The 22821-nt window shown below is 44.5% G+C and overlaps 1 protein-coding gene across 2 annotated transcripts in view; it reads right to left on the bottom strand.

Moving 5' to 3' along the window:
- Positions 1-760: 760 nt before the first annotated feature.
- The window catches only part of HUNK (hormonally up-regulated Neu-associated kinase), a 59279-nt gene continuing 37218 nt past the window's right edge, over positions 761-22821 (bottom strand). Inside the window, exons 6-10 of one of the 2 annotated variants that reach the window (XM_086764554.1) lie at positions 17856-17991; positions 12535-12703; positions 11643-11726; positions 6248-6428; positions 761-3907 (exon numbers count right to left, since the gene is read on the bottom strand). In XM_086764554.1, coding sequence (XP_086620680.1) covers positions 3261-3907; positions 6248-6428; positions 11643-11726; positions 12535-12703; positions 17856-17991 — 1217 coding nt within the window. In that variant the 3' untranslated portion in view covers positions 761-3260. The remainder of the gene's footprint in view (positions 3908-6247; positions 6429-11642; positions 11727-12534; positions 12704-17855; positions 17992-22821) is intronic. The other variant, XM_086764559.1, reaches the window with a different exon arrangement.

Below are 22821 nucleotides of genomic sequence, written 5' to 3'. Positions count from 1 at the left end.
AAGTGCAAGGCGTATTTTCAGATCTATCAAACAGGTTCATTATGGTCTCAGTGGCAAGCCTGTTGCAAACGCCAAAGACAGACCTCAGCTGATTTTGGAGGTCTTTGGATCAGTCATTCCAGGAAGCAGCATTGTATAAAGGCAGGAGGATGAAGAAGCAGTACTCACAAGAACTGTGGGACCAACAGTGAAGCTGCAAGGCTGACCGCCAATTTGCATGGCTGTACTAAGCTTAGCAGAGGTAGGGCTGGTCCCTACAACTTGAAGACATTAACTCCAGAGGTGCAGAAAGCTGATCAGCAAATGTTTTTGTTTCTTTTGCAGTAACTTCCTATGGCTGTGCAAAAGCTGGGTTCTCATCTGACTTGGCCGACCCTTACTCCCTCCCTCTTATCTGGATTCAGCTACGTGTTGCTGAGGAGCAATTCATTCCCACTATTTTGGACCTCTGTCTTAAGGTGGGAAGAACTGAAGACACCTATTGGCCTCCACTGGCGACAAACAGAGCTTGGATAACAACCAGAGCCTCAATGCATCACTCGCAGAGAGCCAATATTAAGCAAGGGAAATCTTGTGCCTTTTAGCTCACTCAGGGTTTACAGGCAACTCAGCAGCCAGATTCAAAGGGACAGTCTTTGAGGGGTGAAGCTAAGGGTGCTGGCAATCCTCTTGTCACCTCACTTTCTTGCTGGTTGTTTTTGTACTTAGATAATCATTGCTACATAGTGACCTGGCAAACAAAGTCAGCAGTCCATGGCAATCTTGTTCAAAAAGTACATATATTTAATAAGGATAACAAATACAATTTTTTTCCCCTGGAATTTCCACTACTGTATTTCAGTAAGTCCCTTATAGAAGGTCACTGCAGTTTGACTGTACATAGCTACTGTCTAAGCTGGATACATGGTTATGTTTTAGCACTGTAGTACTCATATATTCTCTATAAATATAATAAAAGATTTAACATTTCTGTTTTCATTCTGATTCTTACACATATTTACTGGGTTTTCACAAAAAAATACATGTCTCTCTCCTGCCTCCCCCAACCGTTTATTGGGTTCCAAATAAACCTGAGTTTGTAATTCAAGTCAGTGTCTGCCATCTGTTCAGGTACGCAAGTCCAATACACGCAAAAGATGGGATTTCAGTGGTCCTTGCTTGCCGCTTTGCCGCACAAACATGTTCTTAGCATGAAGAAAAAGAAAATGCTTTGATGTTTTCCAACAGAAGGAAGAGCTAAAATGGACCCCTGCAATGCAGAGGTGCTCTGTACAAACAGAATGATGTTTTTCAATCTGAAAATGAGTAAAATTATTTCAGGGCTGCCTTTCTTACCATATTGGCATTTTTATGCAGATTATTTTACAGGTAGCTTAACTACCCCAGAGGTGGGTGTCCTCACTAAACTGAAGCATACAACAAGATGCATATGGACTCCCCTATACCAAACTGATGGGTGGCTTTAGGGCCGAGGTGAAGGTCCCATCTGCAGGGATGAGCAGGGCGCTCTGGGCATTCACCCTCTGCTGGTCTTGCCAGCCAGCATTCAAAATACGGAACAGTCCAGTCATCTGTTCTGTCAGTATCCAGATTAATATCCAGTCTTTTTCTTGCAGATTTTGGTGTAAGGCCTGCACTACGCTGGGAATCAAGAACATGTGCTCAGCTATGGACTATGCTGGGGATCATCTCCCTTGCCTCTGCTGGCCCTCCTCCCCGAGTCCCCGTGTATCTTTCTCATGAAACTGGAAGGAAAGCTTTTCAAACAGGGGTAACTCAGCATTTGAACAGACACCAAACCAATGGGGCCACAAAATTGTTTGCAAAAATATTGATGAAAATAGGGCTTGCATTCCTACTGATCATCTCGAGGCAAAATCCCCGTCTTCCAACAACAACTCTGAGAAGAAGACAAGGCCTCTGCTGCCTGGGTTTTGAAATGACATTAAGCGGGTGGGTAGCAGTGGGGCACACGTGGGCCAGGGCTGCCCACTTGGGAACCAGACTGGAACAAGCATTGTTGAGACGTCCCATACACACAACACACACAGATGAAGGAAGAGTAGTCTTTGGCTAAACCTTCTAATTTATAGGAAATGGTTTGAAGAGAAAAACAGAAACAAAAGATGTTGCCAACCTCTCAGATGTATCATTTACTTAGAAAAACAAGACTGGAATGCAGAACATGTTGCCTTTTAAGAAAGTTAATCGTCACCACTTATAACAATATCAAATTTTTGGTAACCACTGTATTACCAATCTTGCAGTATAAAATGGCATTGGTACAGGTTCACGTGTCCTTTATTAGTCTCTTTAATCCACTGCAGTCTCTCAGAAAAGCCTTCAGGTGTGTGCAGCCTGCCTTGCTGTAACAGACTAATGCAGCCTTGCAGGTAGGCGCACCACGGAACAAGTACGGCTGCAAAAATCGGATTGTTTACACACAGTATGTTGCAATCTGGATTACTGTTTGAAGCATCTGCTTGCAGACCCATCATATGAAAGGAACAGGCCTCTCAAGCGGTAAATTTCCATGTGATGAAACTTGTTTTTAAATAATAGTTTCTTCTGAGTGACATCATTAAATCATCATTTTCTTTAGGAAAAAATGATTGCATTATTAGCTACTTTGCGTAACTAACAGTAAAATCTGCTTTGACTTCCAATACTTCCACTTTTTACAAATGTTCAGATCACTCGTGTCTTTATTCAAGTTTCTACCAATTTCATCTTCTTGGCAGTGCTTGTTAGCAAGTTGACTTTGGACATAGGACCTTGAGTTTTTCCACTTGTCTAGCCACAGGAACAACACTGGTAGCAGTACCATTTACTGTGTGGCACAGGCAGATGGAGCAAGGACAGTCTTACCACAGATCCTGGATGGGACCGGCCTTCATGCCATCACCCAGATTACCTTGATGAATCAAACCCGTTAATGCTTGCTGCTCTTCCAATCAACCTTACTGCAACACTAGATGAGAGCAGTGAAAATACATATTCACATAGCTCTTTCAAGACGTGTTTTAGTGTACAGTCAGATGCCAAATGTTAATATTTCTTAACAGCACAAGCAGAGCCCTTTTCTTTCAACTTTAATACGTAGGCCAACGCCTTCCTTACAAGCAGGCCTCTGATCATCTACGTTGGACCACTGGAGTGTATTACGTAGTGACAGTAACATGCCAGTGGCTTTCCCTTCTTGTGAAAAGTAAAAAAGGTTAGGTCCCAGAGAACAGCCATGCAGATCCCAGCATGTCAGACTAACACTGACCGCTGACAGCATCTGCTGCATTGAAGGAAATCTGCGTGGGGCTCATCTGCTGCAGCTGAGGCATCCTAGCTTCCAGAGGCTTGTCGCTCGCCAACTGCATTGTCTGGTTCCTCTTCCGCAGCATCTGTCCAATCCCCATCATGGGGAATCTGCCTCTGCTTTTAACACAGTTAGGGCTGCCCAAGGGGTTGTTGGAAACCAGCTGAGTAGGGGACACGGTTTCTTCCTTTGCCGGATACGCTTTTTCTTCATATGTGAAAGAGACTTGGGTGGGGTGAACAGGGGATGTACTCCCTGGTTGAAAGAGCGGGGACAGTGTCCTTTCACTTGAACTTTTGTAAGGGAAATTCATTGGTGAGCCTAAAATCCTGTACTGATGAGAGGGGGAAACCTGGTCTGTTTGGTCCTCTCTGTCAACCGACTCGAAGGAGTGCACAATATTCAGGATGAGAGGAGAGTCCTTTGCCCGGCCCCCGATCCGGGCCGGCTCCTGCTGCGGAGATTCCTGCCTCTTGAGGAGCCGAGGGGTTCTGGGAGGCGGCTGCTGGACTTCGAGGTACTCCAGGGAGCTGGAAGTGACACAGCCCGTCTTGGTTGCCAGGGGTTCATGGAACGGGCTTACCCCACCGCTGGAGTCTGCAAAGCAAGCAGAAAAGGAACCAGAAGAGCAGACTGTATTTAATAGCACTGCCTGCAGACAGTGTCCAGCATCACCTTTAACAAATTTCAGAAGAGTCTGACAATTGCACTACCTAAAACAAATGGTCTTAGGGATATACTCAGAACCTAATTCCCTGCCTCCCATTTGATACTTACGCTGTTGTTTCATGAGCAATTTATCTGCCACTTTCCTCAAAGGCAGGAAGAGTGCTTAAACTGAGTAAGACAAGGACATGAAATGGAAAACCACAGATGTCTTCAGCTGCTTATATTAATTATATCCTCTAAGGCCATGTCTGAGAGATTCTCCTTTCTTAGCACAACTTTGCACGGTTTTAACTGGGTCTGCATACTCTATTCACTGACACAGGGGACAACAGCGAGTTAATCCCTCATGTCTTTCCTTGCATTTTGGAACAAAAATGTGTTCTTGGTTTCACACATGTAAATATGGAGTAGCTGTACCGGCCAGATTCAGGCTGTTACAGTTGGAACAGATTTGCTGCATCGACTTCAGTGAGAATCTTCCCCCAGCAAGGACCGAATGAATATAAATGGAACAATCTTTGCAGGATTTGGCCCAGCAAAACAAAACAGCTCGTGGAGAAGATCTGCTCAGTTTCTACAGGATGCTGGCACTCGCTTATGCCAAGCTAGTCACAAGAAAATACGTTTTGCTGCCTTCACAGAAAGCTGTCCAAGGAGCCTGCTTTGCCAGGTTCTCCCTAATTGAAGGAACAGCGGACTGGCAGTTTATCACTGTCCATGAGTTCCTTCGGCCTCAAATCATCTAAAAGGGATATAAAATAATTTAGGTCTGCCATTCCTCAGGTCACAGCCACAAATCTCACATGTATTTCTTTCGAAACGGATGGTCTTGGCAGGGCTTAAGACCTGAATGGATGTCTGGGATGAAATCACTTGCATTGAGGGTTGCCTGGGAAAAGCAGACCAGGTTTTAATCTGACTATTTTTTTTTCCAAAACAGGTCAAAATTATTTGATCGCTTCATATAAGAAGTGTCAAAACATGGTTTCCATAAGCAGATAAATGCTTTAGCTGAGATCTGAATGATTTTCAGGTTTCAGTTCAAAAAAGCAGGGAGAAATCTAAAGAAAAAAAAAAAAAGAACCAGGTTTTACTTCTCCCTGTGCCTCCCTCCCAAAAGAAACAACAAATCTGAACAAAATGAACATTTTAAAATGTTTTTTACATTTTTCACAGAAAGTACGTCCCATTTCTGACCAGCACTCTGGACTACTGCTATGTTGCAGCAGAGGTGCCTGTGCTGTCAGACAAACATCATTTTGACTTTTTTTTTCAGGTAGAAAGCATCAAATGATAAATTATCAAGTCACAAGAAAGAGCATTAAACCACCACTAGCCACCACTCTAAATAACCCCAACACCACAGTAAAGGTTTTACACGGCCATATTTCCCCTCACTGCTCTGTAGTGACCTCCCCTCGTTTAGTTCCTTCATTTAACAGCCGGCTGTATCCCCTTCCTGCTCTTCAATGCCTCCTGTCCGCACATGCACTACCAACACCCCATTTTCCTCGTTGACTCCCCTTTTCCTCCGCTCCTTTCTTCCGCCTCCTTTTGCGAGCAGCTCTCACCCATCCTCTCCCAGGCTGCCTCCTACCCTGCGTGATTAATGCTCCGCTCTCCTCTGACTATCTCATCTTTTCCTTTCCCCATTGATGCCTTTTCCCCTCCTTTTGCTGCCTGAAATTTGCTGGGGTTGGCAGTCCCACCCGCATTTCCTCTCGGCTGCCTATTTCCCCTTCCTCCACCAGCAGCTGCTGCCCACAGCTTCTCCTAGGGATGCCACCGTTGCCGGCACTCTCCCCAGGGTCAGGGATTTCTTCCTGTGCTGCCCCTTAGTCCCCTCTTAGCAAAACGCATTCACCGGTAGGAAGAAGCCTCTCTACCGGCTTTGGTTTGTCAGTGATCTGGGGTGGGTGTTGATGCTTTCAAAGCGCCAGTGTGAAGTGCAGATGATTTTGTAAAGTACGTATAAATAGGGAAAGAAAGCTTTTTTTAAGACACAGTGGAAATTCTGTCAAATAAAAGAAGCAAAAGTGAGCACTCATGCTGCTGAACATTGCCATGGCTTCCTCAGGACGTTTCACACAATGTTTGACTACGTTGCCCAGTCCTCTTTCACATTCCAGCTCCAGAGCAGACAGCGAAGGCAAGCCCACGACAATTTACTAACACACACACAAGACACAAGATGCTCTCGTTGATCCCGCGCGTGCCCACGCATGCACATGCGCACAGGGACACACCACTGGTATTTGTCCCACTGACCTTTCTCCAGACCTCCAGCCTTGGTGACTTTCCGGTCCTTCAGCAGAGCCTTGGTGTTCTGTATCTGTGAGACAAGACAGGAAGAAGGCTGTCTATATGAAACTGGACTTTTCTCAGTTTTCTTTGGGAGCTGACGGTGAAGAATCTCCCCTTTCTTTTCTTGTTCTTTGAGTTTTTTGTCCTTTAAGTTGTAAAACAAACAAGAACAATTTGGTTTACTTAAGGGAAGTTTAAATGACACCCAGACTTATAAGCACACCACTTACCGAAGCTGAATTAAAAACTATACGTTTACAAGGAAATTATCCTGGCTACTCAAAATAACTAGATCTTCCATGTCTCATTTTCTGTTTGACATGATCTGTTTGACATGATTTCATGGCTCCCATCTGCTCTGACACTCATGCAGTATCAAAGTTGGTTTTGGAAAATTAAAGGAAAAGGAAAGCTTTCTCTTCAGAGGCCGTTTGTCCTAGGAGACCTCACTGGAGCAAGTAGACACAGGCTTGTGCTCCTCCATACCTGCAATTTGCCTCCCTATTTAACCATCGAAAAAAGGTCTTTGATTTCTCTTTCTTGCACTTCCTCTGACATTTGAAAAGGTAAGCTACAAAGCTTTAAAGAAGTTGAAACTCTTACAGTCATTTATCTTCTGTCCAAACAAGATTCGGAGGAATACGGACCTTGCTTTTACAGCATCTCTGCAACTGGAGAAGACATGGAGGGGGGGACCCAACCCTTCACTGAGCCCTACCTCCTTTTCGTGGTGGGGGATTGCAAGTGCATACATCCTAAATCTCCAGTGATGACAGAGAAAAAACAGAACCTGGGACTGGGACTCTGAAGAGCAACTCAATTTTCAAAGCACTGTTTTATAGTGAAAATTCATTTCATCTTCTTTCAGCATGAGTCACTAGATTCTGTAAGCTGTGTAACACTCTTTACTTGCCATTGATTTCAGGGGGAGCCAAAAGTCTTATTTCATGTCTAAAAATCGGGCATCAAATTTGTGGCTTTGTTTTGCTACCCCTCAAAGGCTTCAGGGATCTCCTGCCTTTCTGGAACAAGGCTGTGTGGTCTGGTTTGAGATGCCAATCTCAAAGAAGTGGGACTTTCACTTTAGTTCCTTTGGGGTTGTTTCTGTGGTTGTAATTCTCATTTAAGCAACATGTTTTGCTGTGTCTTACTAAAAAGTCACTGTAAATACAAGTATTTTTTTTTTAATGCAGGAGAGTCCCTTCATCAATTACATACTGAGGCCTGTATTTTGTCTGATAATTATGCGCTGCCAAAGAGCTGGCTCTCTTGATGACTTTCTTTTGAAAGTTCATTGACATGAAGTCTATCAAAACCTTCAAATGCAAAATAATGTGCATACATGTGAGGAGGGAAAGAAAGATGCAGAAGAAAACTTGGGTTCTCTTGGGCCACTAAGCATCTCTGGAAACATATTGAGACACCTAAGAGGAAAATAACCGGACTGCGCTCGTTATGATGGTTCCCAGCTCAGATAGAGTCCAACCCCCCGTACAGATGGTGTCTGAGCACTGCTGGACTCATCAACCTTTGAATTTTCAGAACTTACAGAGTTGGAAGGAATAATGAACTAGAGTTTTTCGCTTTATTACACACGTGGTTAGGCGACTTGGGAGAGCGGGAACAAGAGACCCTCGGTGAGCTCCTCACCACCTTCACCTCAGTCTCCCTTCATGCATGTGTTTTTTGTCCCCAGCCTTCTCTCCATCTGTCCCTTCTCTCCTCCAATTTCTTTCCATTTAGCTAAAGCTGGCTAACCCTTCTGCAGAAACAAACCAATGCATTATGGAGCCCTCACCACTTTGTTTACGTGCTACCTCTTTGTCCACCTGATGTCTTTCCCCCTTGCCTTCAGAGGCTGTAGACACCTCTGACAGCGAGCATTTATTCCTCTCTGCTCATGCCACGCTTGAACAATGTGACATCTGATCGGTCCCAGGCACTATCCTGGTGAGCACAGTCACTACTGATGATGAAGTAATAACAACAGTAATAACAACAATAGCAATAATCATAATAACGCTGTGTGAATAACACCCTGCAACGATACAGTCAGTGGGAGCTGTACAGTTCATTGTGAGCTCACCACACTATTTCTCCTCTCAAGGCTCTGAAACTCTGCTGCCAAGTTCAGCAGAGGCTGGGCTCTCCTGAGCATCTTTTTTTAAAGGTACTTGTGGGGATAAGACCAAGTGGTGACTATATTAAGCCTAAAGGAGTTGATAAAGATTGTTAGCGGGTTTCTGCTATTTTGGAGAGGTGAGGAAAAAATTTGCATGTTGACTGCTGCAGCATCTGTCGGAATGCAGGATGTTTCAATGCTGCAATATTTTTAGCCTAAAGGTGTAAGAGCCAAGCCGCAGCTCCTCACCTGCCACGTGCTCCTAACTTTGCCTTCACACTACTGTAATGTTCTCTAAGCGGCAGTAACACAGTCATACCACACAATTAAAGCCCTCCCAAAAAAGAATATTCACAGATCCAGTGTTAACAATGAATTACTTTACTCTGGATGAATGCCGCAACTAGTCTTTTAAGGATTTTGAAAATTTACTAAGATTGTTTCTCTTACGTGATGGTTGTTGAAGGGGAAATGACCAAAATCTGAAACTCCCAAGGTGCCACATGCTATTATATTTTAAAAGGAAAGGAAGATTTCCTTCAGGGGAGTTCTAAAAGTTCACTCTTCGCTGTACCGTGCACAGCCATGTAATGGCATGCTGTCGCACAATGCAGGAGTTGTACCGGTATGTTATACTTGAATAGGTTTAGCATTACATCATCCTCTGCTATTTCCTGGCCTGACCTTGACCCGAAAACCTACTCTTAGTCACAGCAACAGATTTGAAAGGAAGATAAAAGGTATTTGCCTTGGCCACGTCTAAAACAGTGATAGAAGAATGACACAAGTTCTTAAAAATTACAAATTCCCCAAGTCTGAGCCCACTGGCTACCCTGTGGAAGGCCAGTGTCCCCAGCACTGGTCCCCTGGATGTGCTGCAGGGACAACCACTCATCACCTGAGGCCTCTCCAACAAAAAGAGAAAGATGGAGAGAAGGAGACAGACTGCTGCCTCCCTCCCTCCCTCCCTGCACTGCCCATCCACCCTGAGCACTAAAATGAAATCAGCCTGTGAAACAGCCTGGTTACTCAGCAGCTCCCAGCACCCTCAGCCTTGGCACACTGATCCCACCACCCAAATTAGGAAACCCAATGGAGAAGAGGAGCCAGACATGCCCACTGCCCGTGTGCCCCACTGCTTGCCCCAGGAACAGGCAGTGCTGCTGGCAGGCAGCCCCCTGCCCAAGGCAAAGTCCTTATTTCACATTGCCGGAGTGAGGTGGAAGAAATTCAGTTGGCTGCTGAAGCTGAAGCTGCCCAGCTCTCCTCTCCCTGCCATTCCCATGGCAACACACAGCTATGCTCTCCATGCAGTGTCTGCCTAGGGACCAGTGCCTCGCAGTTCCCCTCTGGAAATGGCAAGATGATAAGGGGACTCAATCTGCAGCTCATGAACCTGCCTGAGCTTACGAAATTTGTATCCCCGAGTCCTGGTGGCATCCACTGATCCCAGTGGCACGAGCTAGATGCTACCAGGGCTGTGCTCCCATCCACATGAAAGCATTTTAGGAGAGATGTCTGCCACAGTTGCAAACAGCAGGAGCATCCCAGGGTGTGTACTCACCCGCCCGTGTTGCTGTAACTGTTCTGGTACAGCCAGGGTAACACAACCCCCTTCTGTAAATACAGCTAAAGCGGTATAAAACATGCTTTATACTCAGCTATGCTCATGCAGAAAGAGAATACAGTGTATTATTATTGCAGTGTCTGCACTGTGATTTCATCAAGATAACTATTTCAAGAAAGAAATGACACCCTCTCATCCCCTAAATAGCTACATTGGGACTAACTCCCAGTGCAGGAGAGGCTTTGGAGGGAGCCTAAATAGGGATAACCCTAAGCATTCCTACAAACCAAACTGGGGTCATATGGTGGCACTACCGTTAGTTTTCTATTATCCTTATGGAAGACAAGTACCAGTTCCCTTCTAGGGGCATAGGGATTTCAGGACCACCGCCCTCAAACCAGACCACGCATATTTCTCTTGGCTATGCACAGGTGCACAGGCAGGCCCTGCTGCAGGCTCCCCTGCATGGAGCAGGTACGCAGAAGCTGTAAGTTAATGCCTGGATGGCAGAGTCATCTGTGGCTCTCCGTCACTGCACAGAGAGGTGACATCAGCAGCCAGAAGAAGCTGGCTTGGAGAGCATCAGGATGCACCATGCGACACCTGCAGTGTTCACCTCCAGGTACCTGCCTATGTTTCCAGCAGAAAGTTGCCCTGCAACAGCCTGAAGTACGATGTCAAAGCGTATTTTGAAATATTATATTCATTGAGTCTACCCACTGCTGATACATTTTAAGTAAGCTGGTTTTTGATTTATATAAGAAAGTAATGCTAAGTACTTTGCCCTGATATTTCCATCTCGCTTGCAGTTCAGCTTTTCTGGCAAGCAGTCTTTAAAATAAACAAAACCAGCCATGATACAAACCTGCCCCTGCAATTAGATCACAAATCTGGTGCTGAAGAGTAGTGTTTGAAATAGGTACACTCCTCAGGAACACTGCTCTTTGTGTCGGTAGGTAAGACTTGCACTGCTCATATTACTCTTGTAATTTTAGTGCCTGGCAAAGCATCAGCCAGGGAAGAAAAATCCATCCATGAGAGGACTCCTATTATCTGATACATATTATTTTAATACAAACTATGTACTCTGCTTGCAGGCAAAAAGACCAGAGACCAACAGCAAAAGGTAACCTGGTTAAATCTAAGTCCCTCACAACGCAGTGAGCTAGTTCTGCACCACTTCTGCTCAGCAGCAAAAAGTTTTGTGCTAATACAGTTTCATAATTTCTGGTAGTCAAGCCAGGGTTCACCCAGGACACCAGGAACACCAAGGATGGTCAATCTGGCTGTCACTCAGCTCTGCTCTACATCACCAAGGTCTTAAGACTCACGGCAACACAGTTATGGTCTTCTTACAACACCAGCAACTTGCACCCCAGAATGAAACTACGGAGCCCCCTGAAGAAGTTTTTATTATTTTGCTAAAGAGAGCATTTAAAACTTTTATTTTCTTCATAAAAGCTGAAAGTCACCTTCACAGTTCCACCCCAGGGGGTTGCTATTTGTTCCTTCAAAAATAAATTAAGGGAATTATTTGTCCTGCACAGCAAGACCACAGGTCTTTCTTTTTCTCTACAGGTCCAGAAACCCATCGCCTTAATCACAATCACCAGGGATCCTCAAATTCAGCCTACTTTCAAAGTACCTTAACAGGCTTTAATGAGCTTTACCTCATAGGAGTCTTTATTTGCCTTGTACTTTTCTATCTGGTATAGCTGGTTCTTGTGGCAAATATTGTCCTGGCCTTCAGACTTCTGTGGAGAGAGAAGCACAGAAAAGTAAACTATGTCAGATAATTAGAGAAAACTAATGTTCAGTTACTGCTTAATGGACCATATCCACTCTTGGCATTCAATGGAGGTGCAACAGCTTACAGAGATGATTAATTTGGTCCATTACATTTTAAATATAATTGATGGCATCATCATTAAAACAAGCTTGCTAAAAGAATTGAGCAAAGACAAAAACTAAGAAGTTGTTGTCAGATCAGAAGGCCATTGGGGATAATTTCTCTAAGAAGAAAACACATTAAGAAGAAAAGCCCATACAACCCACCCTCCTGCCCACGCAATCACATAGAAGCCTACAGACCCTCAACTAGTTGAGGTTCCTTGCCAGAGCACAGGCAGTGATGTGGAGAGGCCAAGGGAAAAGAGAGTGTGCAGCTTGTCCCTGGAAACATTCAAGGCCAGGTTGGACAGGGCTCTGAGCAACCCGATCTAGTTGGAGGTGTTCCTGCTCCTCGCAGGGGCGTTGGACTAGATGACCTTTAAAGGTCCTTTCCAACCCAAACCATCCTATGAGTCTATGAGTCTTTGTGCACTGTGCCCATCCTAGCAGTCCAGCAAGTACCATGCAAAATGTGGCCAACGAGCTCAGTTCCCCCAGATGTACAAGGAAGAGTGACACATGGCAGCAGACTCGTGCCCTAGAGAAAGCTGCTGTGCAAACCCATCAGGCAGGTCTTCTGACCCCCAAGCCATGCTCAGGGGCCAGGAAGGTCAGCACTTTTTTACCCTCCTCACCCACTTGTCCAAAGAATCAGCATCAAGCAGTACTTACCCTAAGGCTTGCCAGGTAACGCTCCAGCTTCTTATTAAGTAGAAAGTAGATGGCAAGCGTGTGACTTGCCCTGTTTGAGAGCACAGTGTTGATGACGTCGCTGTTCTTGTAGCCGAGCTTCTCGGTCATATGGAGCAGCACACTTTGGCTGAGGTCTTCAAGGTGAATCCTGCATAGATAGAGAAGTGAGAGTGCACCATTCGTACCATCCTCCCAGTGACAGAGCCTTGCCAGCCACGGGAGATGTGGCAGAGCGTAAAGAGGCCTGAAAGGCTCAGTAACGTGGCAGTGATTAGCTCTCTCCTCCTGCGAACAGGCACAAGAAGGGGAGACTATTCGGGAACCACAGGCACCGCGGGAAGCCGTGATAGCTGAACAAACAGCACTCACCCTACCATGTCCTACCCTGATGTGAAACAGCATCGTGAAGCTCAGGACGCTGCTGTTTGTTACCCTGCATCTGACCAGTGAAGATCATCGAAATCATCTGTCTGGTTTTGAAGGAAAAGAGGTAAAATCCAACTCAGGTAGCTTTCTGAAATGAGCCTTTCCTTGTAATTAAACACCACTGCACTGAGCTTCACTCCTTACCCGTTGCACAATATCCATGCACTCAGTAGCTAGGGAATTTCATGCCAGAGAAAGGGGACATACAAGGAGGGTCATTACAGCAGCTCTCAAAGTGGTAAAACTACTGCTATACTCATGCCAGTTAAAAGCACAAGTACAACACATGTTTACGTCTGTGCTCTTCTACGAAGTCAGTAACAGACTCAGCCAAGGCAAGAAATGGAGTACAGCAGCCTTGTGGAAATGGCAAAGCATCTTCTCAGGCTACGTTAAAACCAGATTTTCCAAAGAACTCTGCTCCTATTTAGACCCCTAAATACACTGGCCAGCTTCCCAGAGGTACCCATCAACTCCATCCATCTCCAAAGAAATGCTGGGTTTCATTTGGTTTCTAAAGGATATTCCTAATATCAACCCTCATATCTGGCTAAGGCAACTTAGATTGTGGGCTTTTTTACCCACTACCCTTCCTGCCTTCCCCCTTCAAAAGGATCATTCTCCACCCTTCCCACTCCTGCCCTGCTGTCCCCCCCGTTCTGTGCACCTGTGACACAAGGAATGCTCAGACAGCAGTTGGGGTCTGACACAAAGGACTTAGGCAAGATGTAAAACATAGTCTGGAAAATATCAAATAACTCTTTTCCTTTGTTCGGCGTGCTTATTAACATTAGTTCTGCAGCTAAGAAATGCTTGGGGTTGGGGTTTTTTAAGTTCAAAAGCAAAACAGCTTGGCCATTGCACGTTAAAGCATCCTTTGGGCAGCAAAAGGAATTAAAGCAATTTCCACTTAAAGTGCTCAGCAAAATGTGAAATTTTTGCTTGCCTTTGGGGAATTCCTTTAATAAAAGCAAGCTTATAAAAAGCCTGGGAGAACATTCTCCTGAAAATGCAGTTTCTGCTGTTCTTCCACCTTATCTCCATGCTCTCCCTTTTCCTACCAAGTTCCTGTCTTGGGAAGAAGGGGTGTTACACCCAAAATGGTGGAAGAGCACTGCTAGAATACAACACAGCTTCTTGCTTGTGTTATAAAAAGCATGATTGAGAAAGGAAGTGATTCCCTGCTAATTCAGTAGTGGATTCTTCAGAACTACTTCAATACATCTTACCCACCATCTGGACACTAATGAAAACTTGGAGAAACTCTGTCAAAGTGAACTCTAGTGGTACCTCCTGAGGCAAGCTCAAAAGGAGTCTGGCTACGTCTTTAAATATTACAAACTTTACAGAGTATTTTCCCTATAAGGCTCCAATCTGACAAATTCTAGGAAAGCCAAACTTGGGACATCAACTAATTAAACTAAAGAAATACTATCCAAAAAATGAAGTGAAAGAAAGAATCTGTATGGCTTTTATCCTTTATAGCTTCACACAAAATGTGGGTTCAAATAGAAGGAGTATCTATTTTCTCTTGTTTACAGACCAAATGATGAGAAAAGCAGTGGAATGAGAAAGAAAGAAAAAAATTAACTGATTTTTTTCAAAAGCAAAGCATAGCATTCCACATTGATGTTCCTTTTAAAAGTGCTTATAATAGGAGAAGATTGTTATCATCACCATATAAACATACACGCATGAGCAAACATAAGTCCTCTCTATCGTTCAGCACTGCATTTTCTTCTGTTCTCCCATCTGATTCGCTTCCCTTTAGGAAGGAATGATTAATGGGCACTCCATAAATAAAAGAGCATTGCACAGCTATTCTGTCTGATAGAGGCCAGCCTCTTCTGTAAGTCACCAACCTAACGGCACCAACGAGCAGACTCTAGAAGGGACCCCTCCACCACAGCCTGACTAAAGTCTGACAACTGCACACTAAGAAGTCAAAGACAGAGGCATGAAAATGTACCTGTAAATGCAAAAGAATTGTGAATGCACATTCAAACTCTATCTATTTCTGTCTTTTTTCCTCTTTTCTACAAAGCAGACACACACAACAAGAGAATTAAACTACCCATACAGCTCTCAGTTACACTTAACAGATGCCACGTTTAGGAGATTTATTAGACTCATTATGACAGTGATTTCATTAGCTTAATGACTCATTCAGTTTACACTTGTTTTCCCTTTCTTTACCATACAATGTTCATATGTACCATACTTCAGTACAGTCCAATGCACCATGGAAACTCAGATTTCCTCTTCCTGGACAGCATGCTATGCAAATTAACTCAACTGCCCTTAAATTTGGGACAGTAATGTCACGATAATGTGTCTGCCTGTTCTAATTCTTATTCCCTGTAAAACAATTGTTCGCAGGGGCCATCTTTATATCCTTTTCACGTGAGTCTGGGGATCACATTCAGCTAGCCTCACATTTGCCCTCCTGATTTCAGTGGATGGCTCCAGTGATGCCTCCAGGGACCCAAGCTGCTCAACATCTATCCAACCAATTTTTAGAGCGGGAGATCTGTTATTCTCCTCAGGTCAATGAAGGGCATAGTCACGGTGAGTCTCCACAATGCAGTACTTGAAAGTTAAGACTCTACCTCTGGAAGGGAAAAGCCTACTCCTAAATTAGGGCACCTGCATTGCCTGTCAATGCAGAGGGAGAAGGAAGGCGACTCAGGTAGGGGCCAGGACTGTGTGAGCTGTGACCCATAAGCCAGCCAACAGCAATGTCAAAGGGAAAAGTCTCCAAAAATTCCTGAAGGCTGTCCTGAGATTCAGAGCTCAAACTGACTTCCTGTGCCCAAGTCTCAGCATCATCAAGCAGTGGCAGCACTCATCACCTTATTCAGCAGTAGGAGGGGTGCTGCAGGTGCTTCTCAGCCCCACAGAGGTTTCACCCATGGCTCTGAAAAACACCCTGTTCAGTTGGCTAGTGGTGGAGCAGAGGGGAAAACGTACAGGAGGAACTCCTACCAGCAAAGCTGTGACCTGTGCTGAACGCTGAAGGCTGGCTGTACGCATGGCTTGAGCATGCCTATGGGACCAAGTCCTTCAGGGCACTGAGACAAAGAGATGGGCTGCTTGGTGAACACCAAATCATTTTTGGGTGGAGGACAGCGGTTCAGACCTTCAGACAAAAGTAAGTCATCACGCTCTAGACATACACTACCTCTGGTGTTAGGCAACTGAGTAAACTGTAGGGAAGAAATTAGGATCTTCGCTTAGGGACTCCCCACTTAGCAAGTTAGGACAGAGATTTTGAGGCACTATCAAATTTTAAGACCCAAAATGAGACTTTAAGTTGCTGTCCTTGCCTTAGTGTTACTTAGGCACTTGGCCTGCAAGCTAGTAACTCCGACTGAATCCTCTGTAGGTACTAGAATGTGTATGAGACACAGTTGGAGGGCTTTGATAAGGGAAGGAGGTTTTATCTGATCAAATATAGACATATATTTCTAAGTGAGTTGCCTGAGGCTCCATTTATAGTCACTGGAGAGGAACTCAGATCTCCTGGGCACAAAATCATCCTCTTGCAGAATCAAAAAGAAGTCAGATGAATCATTCCGTAAAAAGTGCCCTTATTTCTCTCCATGGACTGTAACAAGAGCCCAGGCTGGCTGGTTCATGTGTCAACTCTACCCTGCAGATGTTGAAGTCAATCAAGATTATTTCAACAAAAGTGGACCACAAGTATCTTTCTTTTTCTTTTTCCCTAGATGGATGTTTGACTGGCCATGAGATTTTCTCTATGTTTGCATTTAGTCATGCATTCAGCATTGCACAGGTATTCAAGATCAACAACCAACAAAGCAACATCATTTAACTCTGACCTTTCTTACCACCGTATGCATATTTATCTAATCCACAGAATCTCCTGTATGTATCACAAACAGGCATAGCCTCTACTGGAAAAGTAGCTTGGCCTTTACCAACAAACAAAGAGAAGAGCAGAACTGATGAACTACCTGTCACTCATACCCATTGCAAGGTCTGGAGCCGATTGATCACATGATCTGTACTCCAGACCACCCTGCAAATATACCAGCTTCTAATTTAAGGTATTATTTTTGATCATTTCAAGCAACACATATTCAATGGCAAATCGTAACAACTTCTAGGATGGAGTCACAAAGGCAATCCCAGAAAATGCAGTGGGATGCTGTAACCGGTTTGTAGGATTCCTATGCACAAAGTTCACCCAGCATATGATATTTGAAAGCACAACAGTATTTATTGCTCTCTTATAGCCTTGCATAACAGTTACTAGCATAAGCAGTTACAGCTCCTAGCATAAGCAGTTAGCAGCGTATTGTTTTCCCTTTATGAGAGTCTTACCAACCTGACTAAGCTGGAGACACCGCCGAGCAGGAGGATGATCAGCGGGGTCAGAGCAGAGAAGGGAGGTAGGCGCAGCACCTTCAGGGCATCCCCTGTTGTTCGTAGAGTGTGCTCTGGGTCCTTTCTCTCTCTCTCGCTCCAAGCCGCCTCTGTTTATCCCCTCAGCAGATTCAGTGGCAGAGTACTGACCAGGTGTTGGTGGACGCGTGGCCAGCGCATGCAGCAAGGCTGCCAAGTACGTGCCCTGCTGGCTAACAGCAGTTCCCGGATAGCTGCAACATCCTGCTCAATAACAACCCTCCTAGCTCCCCTCTCTGAGATAACAACCCTCCTAGCTCCCCTCTCCAAGGTCACGTTCCCACAGCTGTGTGCAGCTTGTAATTTCCCACAGTGGCCCTACACGGACCACCACTGATATCCCTCACACAGATGCTGTCACACAATGAATGAAACTGCAACGCCAGTCATTTACATTTCAATGCATACACACCCTGGCAGGCTTTCTCCACTCTTTTGCACAGTACCTGTTTGGATATGTGACATTAGGTGGTGCTCTCCCAGGGTAATTTTCATTAAGCCATCGATTTGCAAGTGCCTGCTGGATGTTTGGTCTCTTCGCAGGATCTGGCTCTAGTAGAGATCGTAGAAAGTTTATGGCCGCTGTGAAAAAATCAAGAAAAACAACAGCTATGTCATATGCTTTATGACTTAACACAATAGTTGAGTTACTACAGGTGTGCAGCCTGACCAAGAGTGTACTAAAAAGGACCATTTTTCTTACGATATGCTCTAATGTCCTTGAGAAAAAGGAAAACTTGATAAGTGATTAGTAAGTAAAATAAACAATGACTGATAGTCACAATGATTTATAGAGTCATAAAGGAGAGAAGAAAAAGTGTCTTTTGTTCCAGAGCTTGTTTGAAGTTTCCAAGAAGGTTAGCCAAAATTTAATTTTTTGTATGAGGACAAGAGGCCAGTCAGGTCAGAGGCAAATCACTCAATTTGTGTTTAAAGCAAGAGGAGATGGACTGAGGGTGAGCAGAGAGGAGGGATGCAGAACCGGGAGGGAAGACATGGAGAACTGGGCTTCCTTTGACATTATAAGGACAAACTCTCCTGGCTTCCATCCAAGCTACAATCAGTTGCAGGAGGTTTTAGCCAAATTAAAAGAGTAGAGTGAAATGAATGGGCTTTGTTCTGTTTTTAGATACTGAACCTTCAACTTGCAGTGATATCCAATGATCCCTCGGGAGTTTCTTGCAAAAACTCTCAAAAGTACTTTTCTGATATTTTTAAGTCATGTGCTTCTCATACGGTTAGGAGCAATGAAATCAAGTGATTTCCATAAAGACTCAAAAGAAGTGCATATCTGAGCTGAAAATAAACTCTGTTTTAACTAGTTCTATCGAGGCTAGATTCAGTTTATTGGCCACGAGATAGTTAAGTGTTAACTATGTCCTCTGCAATTCCGTGCATGAAAAATAAAGAAACCTAATTATGGGAAAACCAAGATCAGAATGACTTTGTAGAGGAGCTACAGTCAAGTGAGATGATGCCAAATGAATCCCGAATGAAGTCAATGGCAAGCGAGAGGCAGAAGTGATGGCTGTGGCACAGTCTTCTCCAGGTCAGATGGACAGGACCTCAGGGGCTTTTTTCCACCTTCTCCCACAGCAGAGCTGTGGTTCCCCTCCTCCACTCTCTTGAGCACGTCGTGTTTGTTCGTCTCCTTACTAGCGCAGGTACCCTGGGCAGTGGCAGCACAGGACGACTATGGCACGCGATGGTGTCCTCTGGGACGTGTCTTCTGCGTAAGCTGCAGTACAGCCTTGCCAACACAGCTATCTCAGCTCAGCGCAGGCAAACCAAACCCCTTAAAGGCCTGTGTGACAATGCAGATGAAACTGGATATGCTAACTCCTCAATGCTAGAAAACTGCAAAATTATGGGCCAGTTCTTCCATTTTACTTTACAGGTCTCATCACGGCAGCATGCTCACTTGGCATCACACCATCCCTTATTCTGAAGTAGAGCAGCCATGATGTCTCTCCACCAGCAATAAAACAAAACTCTCGTGAATTCCCATTCCCACATCCAACTTAAGGAGAGTAATATTCCTGCCTGTGAGGCCATGATGTCCTCATCTGAAAAGGGCATAAATATTTACCTAGGCACAGTACTGCTGCCCTTCACAGATTCTCCTGTGTAAGACTCCTGCCCTCCTTCATGTTTGCCTGGTCACCCCCTCGAGCATTTTTATTTCCCTGAGCCCACTCACATCACTCCCCACCCGCAGCATGGGATGGGACAGCTGGGCTCACATGCCAGGGCACGGCGAGGGACGAGGGTGGGAAGGTTTCTCCTCAAATAGATCAGAGTTAGACCTGATGGGTGCCAACTCCTAACACCTTGGGTAACCTCATTGTTTAACATCCCGTAAAAATAAACTATCAGCTGGGGAGGGCCCAGAGAGGCTATCCACTTCAAAGCAGGCCTACCATTAAGAAGTTTATATACGGAAGAGAGAGTTACAATGATGTATTTACTGGTTCAGTTAGGTATCGGATGGGTTTTTTCTAAGCTCTGTCTTTACAAATCACTGATTTATGCGAGATACTTTATTTTATATCTTTCCCAACACTTTCGGTTTTTCTCCTACGACAGCAATGTTGCAGCCACAGCAGGAAAAGCCCACATCCAAGTTCATAAACCTGCTGCAAGCTGATGCCATGACTGCTCTCTGCATGCTCCGAGTGCCCCCCCATCATGCCTCTTGGGTGCAGATCCCCCCTTCACAGCAGAGAACAAATCCCTTGTTCTTCCATTTGATCTCCTCTCACTCCAGTACTTCCCCTGTCTCAGAAACCACATGCATCCCACGGGTTCAGAGCAAAGTAAATAACCCTTTCCCAAACCAACATCCCCACTCATCACCACCACCCTTGGTCCCCAAAGCAGCTAACATCTCCTTAAAAACTCTTTGGCTGTTTTTATTTCCCCCCTGGGCAAAAGGCAAGTTAATTAAATGAGGCTTGTGAAGCACCACAAAGATCAATGGATCCAGATCGGGAGAAACTAACTCTGGAGAGAAGATGCTCGGGAGGCTCCCCTGTCAGACGGACTCGGGCGACACGATGGAGATGAGTAACAGCACCTTGGCCAATTTAAGCTATGAGATGATACAGGGAGGAGAGAAGCCTTTTCCAGTTAGCCCCATATCTGTGGGAAAGCAAAACTAATCCCCTGGGAGCAAACATGAAGCTGCCCAATCGATTTTTGGACCCACTGCACATGAAGCCATTTTTCCTGCCACACCAAGTAGGCTCGCGAACAAAGAGCGCTCTGAACCATCCTGCCAGGGCCTCATCAGGTGAGGCCTTGTTTAGGACAAGCTCAAGGACAGCACTAATCTGATTAGCCGGTGACCTACACTCAGTGAAATTTTGTTCCCATGGTGTAATTTTGGGGCAAATTATGCTCTTTTGACAAATGAGAGACCACCATCATGAGAAACTACATTTTTCAGTTATCTTCCTTAAGCGTACTGAGCTCTATGACCAGAAACAGAGAGCGCTTCAGTGGGGATTACAAGACCTCTGCTGTTTTCATGTTCCTTGTCAGGAATGAAACCAATTTAGTCTCTTGCTCACACTGGAAGGGTGTGACTGGTTAAAATTACGTGTACAGGTGTTGCTTACAAAACCAGATGGAGAAAATGCAATGAGACCATTTCACAAGCCAAGAGCAAGGTCTACCTAATAAAACCCTTCCTCCAAACTACAGGGATGGATAGACGATAGCTTTTCTTCTTGTCTCTACTTCATTTCTCTGTTCCAGAAGGAAGACTATGAACACACAGAAGTAGTAAATTGAGGATAAAAAAAGAATGTGCACAAGGTGAATACCAACTTCCTGAACACGAGAACTGTGTTCACCTAAAATCAATAATCAGATAGCTGTGTTGTTTAAGAAGCTTAATGAAATACAGTTTCCTAAACAGGAAAATCAAACATTAACTCCAAATTTTCCCTGTTGCTACACAGATCAAGAATGGATGCGTATCTTTTTTCACAGTGAGTAAAGGCTAACACCTTTAAATCTATCCCATTAATTTGCCATCATCTCTGAAAGTTCAAGCTGCTATAGTTCTCGCAGGATAAACAAAATACCATTTTCACTGGAGAGCATCATGTCAGTAAGCCACAATTGATCTCCATTATAAAATGGTAGGATGAATGAAAAAGTAAAGTTAAACTTGTCAAAAGTGAAGTTATCTTTTTTGCTACCCAAGGTCTGGTCTTCTACAGGCCTTTTGTGAGTGATTCAGCTTTTAACACGAGCTGTGCCAGTGAAGTCAGTGAAACCTTCAGTAGGGCCTCTTCAGTAGGGCCTATTGTGACAGGACTTAGGGGTAACAGTCTCAAAACAGAGAGAGGTAGACTTAGATTAGATATTAGGAAACAATTTTTTACAATGAGGGTTGTGGAAAACTGGAACAGGTTGCCCAGAGAGGTGGTGGATGCCCCATCCCTGGAAACATTCAAGGCCAGGTTGGATGAGGCTCTGAGCAACCTGATCTGGCTGGAGATGTCCCTGCTCCTTGCAAGGGGGTTGGAGTAGGTGACCTTTAAAGGTCCCTTCCAACCCTAACCATTCTATGATTCTAAATCTCCCACTTAAACACAATTGAAAACAATGATTGGGGAAACAGCCCATTGGCTCAAAGACACTACACAGCCATCATATAAGCGCTCTTTATTTGTAAAAGCCTCACTCTGGGAGGTAAGTTTTTTGCCAGACTTGGAAAACGTTTACTATAACATGCAAGTCCCTGAATTCAAGAGTAACTTTGCAATTAATACATGATTTGGCATCTAGATCAGTACAGCACAAAGCAGTCAGCATAATCTTTCTTTTAATTTACTCAGTGGGGCTTTAGAGCGTGTGCTAGAACATTAAAATAGCCATTTTGTGCAACTGAACCCTAACGGGAAGTCTCCAGAATGGAAATACCAAACACTCTAATTGCATCAAATGGAGAGAAAGGCTTGCAGCGTCCCAGCTCACTTGCAAACCTTCCACTTTACAACATGCCAGCAATATGAACTGCTGGCAGGAAAACTGTACTTCATACAGATGCTGAGTGAACAAGGAACAACATACTCCACTTGATCCACAGATAACCTGTGTGAGAAAACCTTTACCTACTTCTTCCATATACATGTAAACTTCTACTTGGAGAATTCATCCTGTGACACAATTTTCAAGGGCTGTCTCTTATCCTCCATGACAATGGTTGTCATCCTTAACGTACTGAGTGAAAATGTATGCTGGTATCCTTTTTCTATTTGCAGTCTTTTAATTTTATTGAATGTCCCCTCTAAACAGGCCACCAGATAAGGAGAACAGAAGCTCTCCATGAACAACAAATTTGGCATACAAAAATAAAAGCCAACTACAAAACAGAGTTTGTTCCAAATGCTGACAACG

Source organism: Chlamydotis macqueenii, chromosome 1 (genome assembly GCF_036417535.1).
Source record: "Chlamydotis macqueenii isolate bChlMac1 chromosome 1, bChlMac1.mat, whole genome shotgun sequence".
Taxonomy (NCBI): domain Eukaryota; kingdom Metazoa; phylum Chordata; class Aves; order Otidiformes; family Otididae; genus Chlamydotis; species Chlamydotis macqueenii.
This window is presented reverse-complemented; position numbering and strand designations above follow the sequence as displayed.